Source organism: Trachinotus anak, unplaced genomic scaffold (assembly GCF_046630095.1).
Source record: "Trachinotus anak isolate AG129_WGS33_773 ecotype Australia unplaced genomic scaffold, CSIRO_AGI_Tana_v1 ptg000008l, whole genome shotgun sequence".
NCBI classification, from domain to species: Eukaryota; Metazoa; Chordata; class Actinopteri; order Carangiformes; family Carangidae; genus Trachinotus; species Trachinotus anak.
The window spans coordinates 24575840-24589705 of NW_027273859.1; the positions used below are offsets into that span (position 1 = coordinate 24575840).

At 37.8% G+C, this 13866-nt stretch overlaps 1 protein-coding gene across 1 annotated transcript in view; it reads right to left on the reverse strand.

Moving 5' to 3' along the window:
* ksr2 (kinase suppressor of ras 2) overlaps window positions 1–13866 on the reverse strand; it is a 97571-nt gene that overhangs the window by 78460 nt on the left and 5245 nt on the right. Inside the window, exons 2-3 of the mRNA XM_071483699.1 lie at window positions 6930–7070; window positions 5586–5736 (exon numbers count right to left, since the gene is read on the reverse strand). Coding sequence (XP_071339800.1) covers window positions 5586–5736; window positions 6930–7070 — 292 coding nt within the window. The remainder of the gene's footprint in view (window positions 1–5585; window positions 5737–6929; window positions 7071–13866) is intronic.

The window sequence follows — 13866 nt, forward strand, 5'->3', positions numbered from 1 at the left end:
AAGTTTCAGGGAAGAAGAGAATTAGCAGAGAAATCTCTTCCATCCCAGCTGATTCTGTTCAGAAACCTGGGCTACACCTTGAGTGGGTGGGCTGGTCATAGCCATCTAACTTTTGTAATGGAGTGCCACAAAAGAGGTCAACAACAAACTCGTACAACACTCATACCAATAAAATAATGATAATACATACCAACAATACACTAAATGTAATGGCGAAAAAGATAAATGTTCATTGTTACATCAATTTTTGGATTTGTGTTCATGAATTATTTCACTTTATTATTGTTAAGATTCACTGTGCTCCCAATTACAATAGCTCTCTCAGAATAATGATATAAAGTTTTGTTATTCTCATTTCCCATTTTGCACGTTTCTATCATCCCTCAAGATCTACTTGTGTAACACTTATGCATGTGGTCTAGATTGAACAATCAATATTTTGGCGAGGGTGGAGGTGCAGAGTGAACATAGCCAAAGTCCTAGACAGGGACAGCAACGGTGAGCTGATCTCCAGAGATGCCTGAAGCCTGACTGGTCTGTATCCAGCTGGACTGAGGCACGGGTGGCTGAGAACGCCTGACAGGACTCTGCCAGGGGACGCCTGCCTGCCTGCCCTCCTGTCTGTCTGGACAACATCCACCCCCGTCCCCGACCAGACCACGGAGACAGAACAATAGGAAGTTGAAGAAGCACACAATAAGGTGGGCAACCCCAGCAGACAGATGACAAATGAGCACAGGGACCAACAGAGAGGTGTGAGTATTTCAAGAGGACACCTGGATACCTGCAGACTCACAAAGAGCCCGGTTTAGCGGCTTTTAGTGAAAAAAAAAGACCTGTTTGTCTGCGTTCTTTTCATTACATGAAAGAAAAATGCTTTGAAGACCAGCCAAGTTATAACTCTTCTAATAAAACACATAAAGCTCTGTTTTGTTGAGGGCACATTGAAGAAAAACTACTCATCAAGTTAATTTGCTTAATTATTCAGTGGAGCCTTCCGTCTGAAAGGACATCTGTTACAGAACATAAGTGTGTGTGTGTGTGTGTGTGTGTGTGTGTGTGTGTGTGTGTGTGTGTGTGTGTGTGTGTGTGTGTGTGTGTGAGTGGGAGTAGAGGAGATATGTTATCAAACAGGTTTACAAAAGGTTGTTACCAAACCCAACAACAGAGTTTTAGTGAGCCTCTACTGCCCCCTTCTGGTTCTGTGGTATCATTGCAAAAAACAAAAAAAAACACTAAAACCAAATTATGGTCTAGACCGCCATCTGGTGTAAAACCATGGCACCACCACAGCAGCGTAAAGCTCAGAACGTCCCCCTTGTTGGTCAAAATCATTGTAAAAAAAACAGACCAGTTGACTGTCTTTGAATTTATTCTCAGTTTGATTTGGTTTGGTTTGTTTTGGAAAGGGAAGGAAAGGAAAGTTATTATATTATTATATATATTATTATACATTGAGAGAAGGGCAACCTAGGAGTGAAAGGAGTTAGAGTTCATAGGAGAAAAATATTGATTAACCGATACAGATCTCTTTAAAAAAAAGAAGGAGGAGAATTCAGCCTGGCCTTAGATGCTCAAACTGTCATGATCTGCACTCTTTGTCACTTTCTGGACTCACGTTGTTTCTGTTTTAATTTTCAAAATGCCTTTCCTTGCATGTCTGTCAGTTGTCCCGCCTTTGTAATCACCTGCTCCACCCTCACGTGCTACACCTGTGTCTCGTTACCTGCTCCCCTTTAGGCCATGTGTTCCCTTCATTCCTCATCAGTTTGACTGTGTTTGTTTCCTCATGTTCTCTGTGGCTTTGTCTCCTGCGGTGGATTATCTGGTTAATTACCTCGCAGAGCCAAGTTCATTTCACTCATTAAAGAAGTAAAACCGACAAAAATCTACAAAATAGACCTTGTGGTGAACTGATCTCAACTCTTAAAGGTCCAATATTGTATAAAGTGAGATTTCCCTGTCTTTTTGTGATCATAAATCAGGTCTAGGTTCTATATTAATACTGTGAAAGTATTAAAGCCTCAGTCCAAAGAGAAATGCACACAGCCTGTATTCAGAAACTGAGCCTTAAAACGAGCCATCGGGACTTCTTTAACTTTGTGATGTCACAACAAAGCCCTAAGCCATACCCCACCATCCAACCTTGCAGGATTTGGTTTCTCCGAGTGTTTACCTGAAATCTGCTATGTTTTGACTTAATCACTTAGAAAACAGTCAGCCAATCAGAAGAGAGACTCAGAGCCTCATTGAGATGTTTTTTGTACTTAAAACCACAAAAATATAATCTTATGTATATCGAAAATAAAATACAGGTAAAGTGTAAAGTATGGGACCTTTAAACCAACATCAGACGATTCCATGTCCGAGAAACTCTTTCTGTTGAGAAATATTTAGAACATCCACTGAACAGAGACTGCTTTGCAGATAAAGTGGCACAACATGGGCTTTCATAAAAGGGCTTGAGACTTCCTCTTTTACAGACTTTAAAAAATAAGGTTAATCAACAGCAGTTGACTCAATGATAAACTGAATATGTGCAATTATATATAGTTAAAAAATATTGTACTCCAGTTTAGTCCAGATAATAAATACATTTACTGTACTACTACTGTAACTAGGCATCATTATGCCTGTGTCATTTACACTGGATGAATGGATGAAAATTGGCATTATGAAAATATGTATCAATGTAGTACAATAGAATAAATTACATACATTCAAAAATTTACAGTAGAAGCCATAGAGCCTTGTGCGGTGCTCATTCTGCTTTATGTCCATATGAAGATAATGATCTGTTTATGTCAACACAACTTAATAAATATACGTCAAAATATATAATACATGCAATGCAAAATTCTTGTGAGGAAAGAATTATGTGCAGTTTTTAACATTTCTAGTCCATTCTGGTGCAGATCATGTGCAGGTTAATTTGCATGAAAGCAAAATCATTATTCAAGACTGAAAAACGGTGTTTGCTTTTCTATGCAACACACAGTTTTCACATGAGGCATTAGTGATTTCTGTTGTTGATAGTGACACATGATTACATGACACAGACACTTGACATTAACACCCCACATATCTTTTACATTGCTGTAATGATGATTCAGGGTGAAATAATAGGTATTTATCCACTTCATGAAAGCTATTGTTCCAAATGAGAGTTCTGGCATAGAAGCAGAGGTGCTGTTTGAGCTACGGTTTTTTTAAGAATAAAGTCAGAGAGAGACTGAACTGCTGTGACAGAAACAGCACCACCTGCTGTACAGACACTTGCACACTGGGTTGACTTTAAGGAGGGGTATTATCGACACACTTAATGTCATAAAAATACCTAACACTTATCAAAGCTCGTTTACAGATCTCCTTTGAATTATCATGTCAGTCTAGTCATGTTTTTATAGTCTATAAATAAAGACTGGGTTATGGATTATGTTCCAAACATCATTCCCTTTTTTAATTTCTGTCGCACTGCCACAAGCATATCAATCTGGGCACCGATCAACTTGTATTGGGTGCAGATCGCCAGTGTCAAGCGCTGGTGTTGATTTGAAAAAACTGCACCTGAACTTGAGTATTTGGTTCACACAAGCCTCCTGCCTCAACACAAACACAGTTTACACAAATTTTGTAGAAGTAATAAATAGATATTATAGAAAATTGTGGTAAAGGGTTTTTTTTTTTTTAAGTGCAGCTATTATCCCATCAGAAATATTTAAACTGATTTACTAATTTCAGTGGATCACTTTCTGTGGCTTGAGTTTGCACAGGGCAGTTAAGGGGGAAGGGGGATCAGGGGAAAGAAATATTCACAGTCTAGTAAAAATAAAGCAACTGTCGGATAATAAATCACATATAGACAGATCCTCAAAATTAAAGTATCAGGAGTGAAACAGAGTCATCAGGAAATCTCTTCTTATGCTCTTTGATTTGTTTCCAAGGAGAAATAGTAAATAAAAAAAGCTCTGGCTATGCAGTCCCCAGACCTCTTGGGCCCCTGGGTCTGAAGCCAATGGGCCCTTTCAGTAATACATCCAGGGATGTCATCTCTACTCAGTGTTAAGTGCAACCTAATTCATAATACACCTCCACCTCACCATCATAATATATCATATAAGATGTTGTGAATTATTTACATAATATACAGTTAATAAGTTTTACATGACTAATTTAATGGTTTCTTGTCCCTGGCTGTAGTAGGGTTAGCCTATACACTGTCCTTTAGTGCACTAGACTCTACCCTTAATAACAGATCCACTCTGCATACATGAATCAGATGCAGCTTCCTGTCCTTGCTACAACTCTTACATAATCATAAACAGGATAATGAGGTAATTATTGGTCGTAACATTGAATATAGTAGCATGTGAACAAGCATCCTTCTCCAGATTTTTATTGAGCTAAATATAATTGCAGAACATAATTGTGTTTTAAATAACCACATTATCTGGTATATTTTGGCAGATTAACTATATATATCTTTATATGATTGCAAATCATTGTCTGAGCCATATCATAGGTTTTTAGATTGATTTCCCACTTTTTAAGCAGCCATTCAGTTTCTATACAAATCAAACTGCAGACCCTAAGAAAATTACTTTAGATACATGACAAAACTCACTTTGTTTTCTTCTCAAAGTAACATCACTGAAGTGTGATGATACACTTGCAGCCAATGATTGCTGGTCTTTGTTGGTGCATTCAAGGATGCTCCACCATGTGAGATATGCAATTTAGCTGCCAAAAGTAATATTTTCACAAGCTAACTTGTCAGGAAATCAGACACATGTTTTCGGTTGTTTATAAAAATAAATTTTCTGATAGTTGTAGTGGCATACAATAAAATGACAATAAGCAGCCTCTCAAGCCTTAATCGAAATTCCAGAGTGTCCTCAAATGCACCAGTGAGAATTTTGGGTCCCTGCTCCAAGCTATGTGATCATACAACCACAACCTGACTTTGGTGCAAAAAGTGATGATAATATGTATTAAAAATAAATAAAATAAAGGTGAGTAAAGTTTCACCATGATTGATTATCTATCGCTCACACATGTTATAAGGTTTTCTCATCTTGTTGACATGAACTAAAACCACTTGCATCCTGGAAGGTGGAAAATCAACCAGAAAACAAATATGTTTTTGTCGATACAAATGTAAAAAATAATATGAATTTGTTTTTAATCAGATTATACCTTCAGACTGTTCCTGAGTTTTGTACCAGTCACCTAGTTTCTCCCTTCCATTGGCATATTGTATTATTCCTGCCACTTATTTCATACAATAGAAAAAACAACCTAGAATAAGATTATTCCTCACAGTAAACATGAAGCTCTTAATTTGTTTTTGTCAAATTTGTAATCACATTACATTACACTCCACTTATTGTTAATCACCTGACACACACAGCAAGACATGGAGCTTTCTACCAGGGTAAAAACACACACAAAAAAATCCTTTTTTACATTATTGTATTCTTATGCAAAGTGTACAGCAGATAATTTCAAGCTTGGTAGAATCATATTTGAAAAGTAAAATTTCAAATGATTGGAGGACGTAATTTACACATAGACAGACTCCTTACCGAGCTGGTGGGCCTTTCTGAGGCAGGAGAGGGAGGCGTTGAGTCGGGCACACTCCTCTTCATTGGCACCAAACTTCTGCAGCAGCTCACACACCTGCTCCTCGCTCATCTCCAGCAGACCCTCCAGGGTCACCTCACCTGGGCTCATCTCCTGCAAAACACACACACATACACACACGTTTGCAAACACATGACACAGACACACGCTAATTGCATGGAAACATTTGGTTTTAAGTTAAAGATGTACTAGAAAATTCAATACTGTGCCCTCAAATAGCAACAAAAGACAGTAGTGTGGAGAATCTTAATCTCATTCATTGATCATGCTTTAAGTAGGAAGAGGTCATACACTGTGTAAAAATGCTGCCGTAGCAATTATGTCCCACACCACAGCACAGACACAGTTTTCTGAAAAGAAGTTTTAAATCTGACAATAAAACTGGGAGGTGTTGAGCTGAAACAGCTGTAAATCAAGCAAACATACCTGCTGAAAGCGTTTTTATAATAATAGCATCAATAACTTCTTTATTGAACATTTAAACCCCAACCAACCACTAAAACAGAAACTAAAAGAAGTAAGATAGGCTATTGATCACTTATCAGATTTTCTAGAAAAAAATATAACATTTGTATTTTAAGAAAGAAACTGGTGGATTTTTTTAAAGCATTATCCAGGTAATGCAGTTTTTAACACTTGTGCATCATGGTGGTTGTTTAACTAAAATAGACAGACAATAAACAGTGACATGTAACCAAAGTCTGGGGGCCGTCAGAGTGTTTGCCAGACGAACCATCAGTTTAAATTTAGTAATAAACTAGAAGTAGCACCTCATGGTTACAGCCAAGTTGCAGGAGATATGGTCACAATCTCCTTCTCCTGAGTTACAGCATTTAATAATGACCAGAAATGTTTTTGCAGAACATTATGATGTCACAGTGAAGTTGACCTTTGACCATTTCGATATAAATTGTCATCACTTCATTTTATCCTTCCAGACATTTGACTTTCATTGTTTCATAATTAGTGTATGAATTTGTGAGTTACAGTGACTTTTGACCTCTGACCACCTAATTCTAATCAGTTCTTCTTTGAGTCCAAGTGAATGTTTGTGCCAGAAGAAATGAAATATCCTCTGAGCGTTCCTGATATATTGCATTCACAAGAACGTGAGGTCACAGTGACCTTTGACCTTTGACCACCAAAATCTAATCAGTTTAATTGTCTGTTTCTATTTGCCTGTTAACAGATTTTTTGTCTGAGCTATTACAATTTGCTGTGATAAAGGAAAGTAAGATGGGTGTATTTTTAGATTTAAAAAAAAACTAGGCAGCTTGAAATCTTACCTGTGTGACCTCTTTCCTCAAGTTGACGATGCGGAACCAGTGGCCCAGGCGGGGGAAGTCCTCCAGCTCAGCACTGCGCTCCTCTAAGGCCACTTTGCACTTACAGGACAACTGGCGGCTGAAGTACTTCACCAACTTCCCCTGGGAGCAGATGGACAAACACAGGGAGGAAGGGGCTTCTTTAATATTTGTTTTTTTTTTTTTTTTTTACCTTTTTCAATTGTCTACATATATACTACATTTATACAGTGTATTCATAGTTGAAAATAAAAACAAATATAGACTTCAGACTACGTATTTCACTTTAATTTTTTACCACTACAATAAGCATAAACATTTTCCACAAACCCAAAGTCCCAAAAATCCCAACAGACAGCAGCTTCACAGTCAGACATGTACACTGTTTACTGCAAAGTCACTGAAATCCCTGGACGGCCTGAATAACTAATGCACTGAAAATAACGTCAACACTCCCTTTTCCCTCAACCATCACAACTAAGATCACTTAACGCCTGTTTACTCCAGCGGAGCTGCACAGTGGTTAGTGGTTGAAAGCTCCGGCTGTCGTGGGAGGCTCCTGTAGAGTGAAACTGGGCATGTTTGCAAAAAAGAAGTCAGACCTGGGCACACACAGAAGTTGATACCTGGGTATAATCATCAGATGTTCTTCTGTGAGGACACACTCTTTCTCACACAAACACATGGCATTTTGGTGGAGGAGAGCCTCATCACCATTGGTACAGCCAACATCAGTCCATCGCCCTGCATTAATGGTCTCTGTACATCATATGATGCAACACTGATGCAACATACTGTGCACAAACACTGACTAGTAGCATTTCAATGAATTGCTTATCTTCATAAATACCATATATCAAAATAGGTGGATTCAAGTAAACCACAATTCTGTGGAGGTCAGACATGTAAATACCTATTTTTTATACAATTTTGATTTTTGAAAAAAATAGTTCTCAATGAAAACTCTCCACAGTCAAATGTCATTTTTCAGTTTGTGGACTAATCACATGACCCATTTAACCCTCTTACTTTTTAGTATTGTTCAATATATTTTGCTGACATTTTAATCAGGTTTTCCCGAAAAAAGAGGTTTTTGATACCAGTGGCTTAAGTGGTTACATTATTCATTCATGTTTTAGTTGGAGAGACCATAGACAGACGGTGACCACGACTGTCCACTCTGCTGAAGAGATTTAAGGCAAGACACTGAAGCCATACCAGTGCTGACAACAACACTTAGTGATTCGCTCTCACATTCTACCCGTGTATTTATATTTACAGATATCTAAAAAAAATATATGGGTAAATATTACCAAGAGCATGTACTTTTACTAAATAATTTATTATTATGTGGTATTTTCTTATTTATTCCTACTTTTAATTGGCTTCCATATTGTAAGTGCAGGGTGAAATTTCTGCTAAATGAGCTTCATCTCAGTTGATCCTTACAGTATCACTTATTTGACTTATACTGGAACTTGATCATTTTTTGACCTGGTCATTACTCAGACTTGATTTGATTTGGTAATTGTAGTCCAGTGATTATTTATGCAACTATAATAAATCTATAACATCCAATCTATAATCTTCCTTCCTGGGAAACTTCTTGTCCATAAACTAAACTTTTATTAATTCAAGGAAATGATTCTTACTTTTTGATTGATAGGCAACATTTTGCAATTTCAAAACTGTATTTCCCTCAGGTTTTTGTTATCCCAGCAGGGGAACATTCACATTCTCACTAATAATTAACCTGATTATCTCGATGGTGCATCACATGAGAACATAATCAGTGTTACCATAACCCTATTAGCGTTGTTTAAGTTACTCAGCCTTTTAATTATGCTGCTGTGTAAACATTTAACTACTCAATTCACATGTTCAGCGCATGTTTGAGCCACAAAGATCAGAGATGTGTTTCTTTAAACAGATGACGTGGTGAGCAGTGATGGGAAAGGAAGGACTACAAAAGACATTTCATGCTGAACCAAAGATGTGAAATTAAAGCGATGTCAGCGGGAGACTCAATTTAAAAAAAAAAACATTAACTTGCCTGTCAAAGGCATCCATATGAACACGGTAATTGTTTGAATAATGTAGATGCTTTTATCAAACTGCTATAGCGTGATTTTTCAACATAATAAGTGATTATTCAAGTGTGCCAGTAAATGTACCCACAATGAAACTAGTTATTTCAATGCGTTTCCATGTTTTTATTAATTACAAGATTTTCATAGTTTTATAAATGATTAATTATCAGTAGATTCTCATTTTCACATCCCACATGTATCAACTAATTACATTTGAAAATATGTTATATTTTAGCTTTAGTATTTTTGCCATATATATGATTATATGGCAAAAAGTAATATCCTTTTTATGAAGGTTCTGCATTAAACACATCTCTATTTACTTGTTATAAAAAAAGTATTTCTTACTGAAGTGCTGTTTCTCGATGAGTACGTCTTTGAGAGGATGAGAGTGCGCTGACCTTGCACTGAACCTGTGCTTGCAAAAAAGACTAAAGGCGGCTGCATGCTGGTCAAACAGGAGTTCACTCACAATTCACATCATCAGCTACTTTATTCTATGACAAGCAACATGTGTTTGTGTTGAGTCTGTCACTTTGAAATCCACTGACAGGACACGGAGGTTTCATCTCAAAAGAGGCAACAAAATGCTTATGATTTAGGATTTGACCTCTCAATCATAATGACAGTGGCAGGCCTAACATTAAATAACATAATCGATCTGCCCTCGTCTCTGCTCGTCAGCCAGTTTGAACTCTGTTTCCAACTGACCCCAAACTATGTGACGATTATTATATTTGTGCAATCTATGGTCTGAATGACACAACATGATGAAAGGGCTGATACTGGTCTAAGTGGCACAAAAGGATTCAGATTTATTGCAAAGGGAGAGTGCAGGGTCTACAACAACAACGCACAACAAACTGTACTTATCACTCACATGTACTTTATGCAATTCAGGGAAGAGAAGCCAAATGGCATCTTGAAATGATGAAAGCACAGCATGACCGACACATCCACAGAAAATAAAACCAAACAAAATATATCTGAAAAACTGTGATGAAAAATGAGTAACACCAAACTAAATTATAATTCTATTTAATAATTTTCACACCTGAAAAACATCTGGCAGAAAAAAAAAAAAAAATCTGACAAATTGGTTCATGACAGAGGACTTTTTATGTCTGATGTCTGCACACGACTCTAATACTTCTAAAGGGCAACTATCTGAAAAATAAACCCTAAAGGCATCCACAACATGTCCTCTTTGACGTTATCAATGTTCTGTGCCCTGAAAACTTTTACTATCAACTGCCTGTGTTACTTCCCATTGTGTTACAACCATAGCTACAACCAGCCAGGAGAGCGTGGCTGAAAGAAAGCACAAAACTACATGGAAGGAATAATCCTTTGGATTTACATCTTTTCACTGACACATTACAGAGTCAGTTATTAATGTGAGATACTGCTTAATTCTTTAAGACTGTGCATAAGCTTCACACCACTATTTGTTATGCTATTATACTCTAAGTATCTTTGCTGTTGAGCTGAACAATTGGTCTGACTGAACATGGTGGTAAAGTAAGGTGCAGGCCCACAGTGGGTGACGTGATGCTTGAAGACTTAAGGATGATGCATGTGGATGGCCCCAGTCCAAACATACACCTACAAAGTGACTGCTAGAAATTAGACAGCGCTGGCTTACATCAGTGCAAAACCACAGTAGAAACCAGTGGAGGAGGGACCAGCTAGTCACCTCTGAATACAGAGAACCCTACAGCGGCTGCCCACGGCTGCTAAAGCTCTGCCCAATAAGGCGACTACTCAGTCCACACCTACAGAGAACACACAGTTACTCTGGCTAAATGTGTTAATATAAGTCTCATAATATCTCTACTTAAAATATACCTTTCCATTTATATTTGTTTACGGTATAATTGCATAAATGCAACAAGATGGCATGACACGGCATATATGAAGTAACTGGCTTTTATTTAGTGCAAATGAAAGGAGGAGGATAAGTGTGAGAGAAAGAGAGAAAAAGAAAGGACAGAAATGCAAATAAACAGAAACTTAACTTAATTTAGCTTTCCTTTTTGTGACTGTGATTTGTAATTTCTTTTTAGCCATGGTTGTGGCATGGCTCCTGGGACCTCTAAGTCAGTCTGTCAAGCCAATCCTTCACTTTTGATCCAGGCTGAAATATCTTCGCAAATTTCAGCTGATTTACAAGAAATTTGGTTCAGACATTCATTTCGCCCTCGGGATCACATTGGTGATCCTCTGATCTGACCAAAATACTTTGGTTTGTGACCAAACACCTGCAAAACTAATGACATTCCTATTAGCTTCAGCTGTGCTTTGTTTTTAATCCTAATTAGCAAATGCTCTTTAAGAAAGTTTGTACAATAAGTAGGCAGATATCTTCAAGACATTAACTTTCTTAGGGTTCTCTGGCCCAAGGTAAAAAAAACAAATCTGATTTGTCTAGCACAGTTGTTCTTAGATTTAACATTTAGTGAAATGCATGTAACTTGTCAACACACATATTTCAGCTAGCACTTGAAACCAAAATGCCTTTTAAAAAGTTTCAATCAAGGTGGACAGTTGATGAGATTCTTTGTGGAGTTGAATGGGACGTCTCCCTGTCTCTGTCTCCCTGAGAAAGCTGCCCTTCTCCAGGAATACAGTCTCAAGTGTTATAAAGGTTATTCAACTAAAGATGTAGGGCAGTATTATAGGTACAACTCAGCTGTATACACTTAATTCTGGAGTGTATGTAGTTGAAATTCATTGTTGAAAAAAGGTTTGTTTACACTGAGCATTCAAGAACAATGTGGCCCCCAGGTGACGGTGAGTTTAATGCCCCTGATTTAACATGTAAAAGCAGCCGCCATGTGGCATTGCCATCTTAAAGCTGCAGTCAGAGCAGATTTGGCAAGACAAACTTAACTCCCTTGCTGTGGCGAAAACCAGAAGGGACTGAACATACTGTACTGTGGGCAGGTGTACAAGCATAAGCTGCTAGGGCTAGCAGGCTAACAATAGCGTGCCACGAGCTGAAAATTAACAATTTTTAACACTTTGTTAAAAGCCTTCTGTCTCTGCCCTTGCACGGACTGCTGAATCGCTCTAATAATACAGCTTGACTACAAACACGCAACAATCAGTGCTTTCTGAGAGTATAGCTTCAGTACAGCCAGAGGGATAAATAAAAAATGAACAGCCCTGAATTTATTAAATGAAGGAGCAAAGTTAAGTTGAAAAATTGATCAAAAGCTGAGGAGAGAGAATTTATATCTGAAAGTAGCTGATTGGTAAGGTCATAAGGACGTTGGGTCAATCTTTCAGATTCATTATAAACTAGAACTGTCTACTAGTCTATAACTAACCGGAAAGAATAAGAGCAACATGCTAGGTTTTTCTGGTTCATGATAGAGCCCTATAGTGGCAGTTTTCTGATACTACCTCTCCATTAATCTGGATAACAAGAACATTTTACTTTAAAGGATCTTTTTCTTTTTGATGATGGGTGCCAGAAATATCTATTTATGTCCACTTTTCAAACAATAACACCAGAATAAGTTCCTCTTATAGGCACAGTAACCAAGCAAACATCACTAAACCAGCACATTTCCTAAAATGATGGAGTGTTCCTTTGAGCAGTCTATTGAAGACGATGAGCCTACATGGTGCTATTCCCATCTGACACATGAGCTCCACTGACTTCTTCACAACTGCTACACTCACTGATAATCCAGTAAGTTGGAGCACTTAATGAATGTATGGCAAACTATAACTTTCACACCAGCTTTATGTGATCAGTTAAACTAGTTAAACTAGAGTCCTGTGCTCTCCTGCAATACAAATGTCCAGCACTATCATTCAAGCTCAATCAAGAGTGTAATAAATGTTCAGCAAAGGTTGGGGCAATTTGTGAGTTTACCTTTAGTTTAGTTTAACTAAAGGCACAATTGCTAGTCCCCACATTTGGCCAACTGAGCTGCAGCATACCTTTACTGGGTGGTGTGTAAAAATGAACTGGGTAAAAAAGACATAGGTGCTCATAGGTGCTTGACCTTTAAGAAAACTACTCATTAAACCACATTCATGAAGTCAAAGGGGTCCCAAACCCCCACATACAGTATTACACACATTACATAGAGGAAGGCCAAAGAAGCCTGGTTGCAGCAGGCAAAACGAGGTGAGACAAATAAACCTTATTAAAGCAGACATATCAAAATGGTAATCTAATGATTTAGTAGTCCATTTCCACAAAGCAGGTTCACAAAAGGATAAAAGAATTTTCAAAATCAAAGCAGTGGGAGAGATACACTCAACAACTCCCATAATGCAACTTGGTTGTGTCGTTTGTTAGACCCTGATGACATCATCAAATAATTCAAAAGCACATGGCATGAAAACTAAACTCACAACACTTTAAAGCAGCTATAAATTATTTTTTGATAGCAATATTTCAAATAGCATTGTGAAAACAATGTGACAATGAGAGTGACCACCTCCCCTCAGCTTTACAGGGCTTTACAGGGACATTCAGCTCACTGTTACTGTTCAGCTGTCCAGACCACAACTTCACTGTTCTGGTTCTCTCTCACCACTGTCATGGCAATGTTTCCGACCGCAGCAGGCAGCTGTTTTCAGCCAAAAAAAGCTCTAAAATCCCACTGTACGCTGCCTGCTCAGTGCTAATCAGCAGATAGACACAATTAGCAGCTACCTGGTTAACATAGCATAGCATTTAGCAGATAAATGCTCAAGTGTTTCCCTCAAGTGATGGTGGAGACCAAAACAGAGCTAAAACGAGAGTAAACACTGGATTTACATGTGCCAGGAAACATAAACACAACTCCAAATGTATATAGATAATG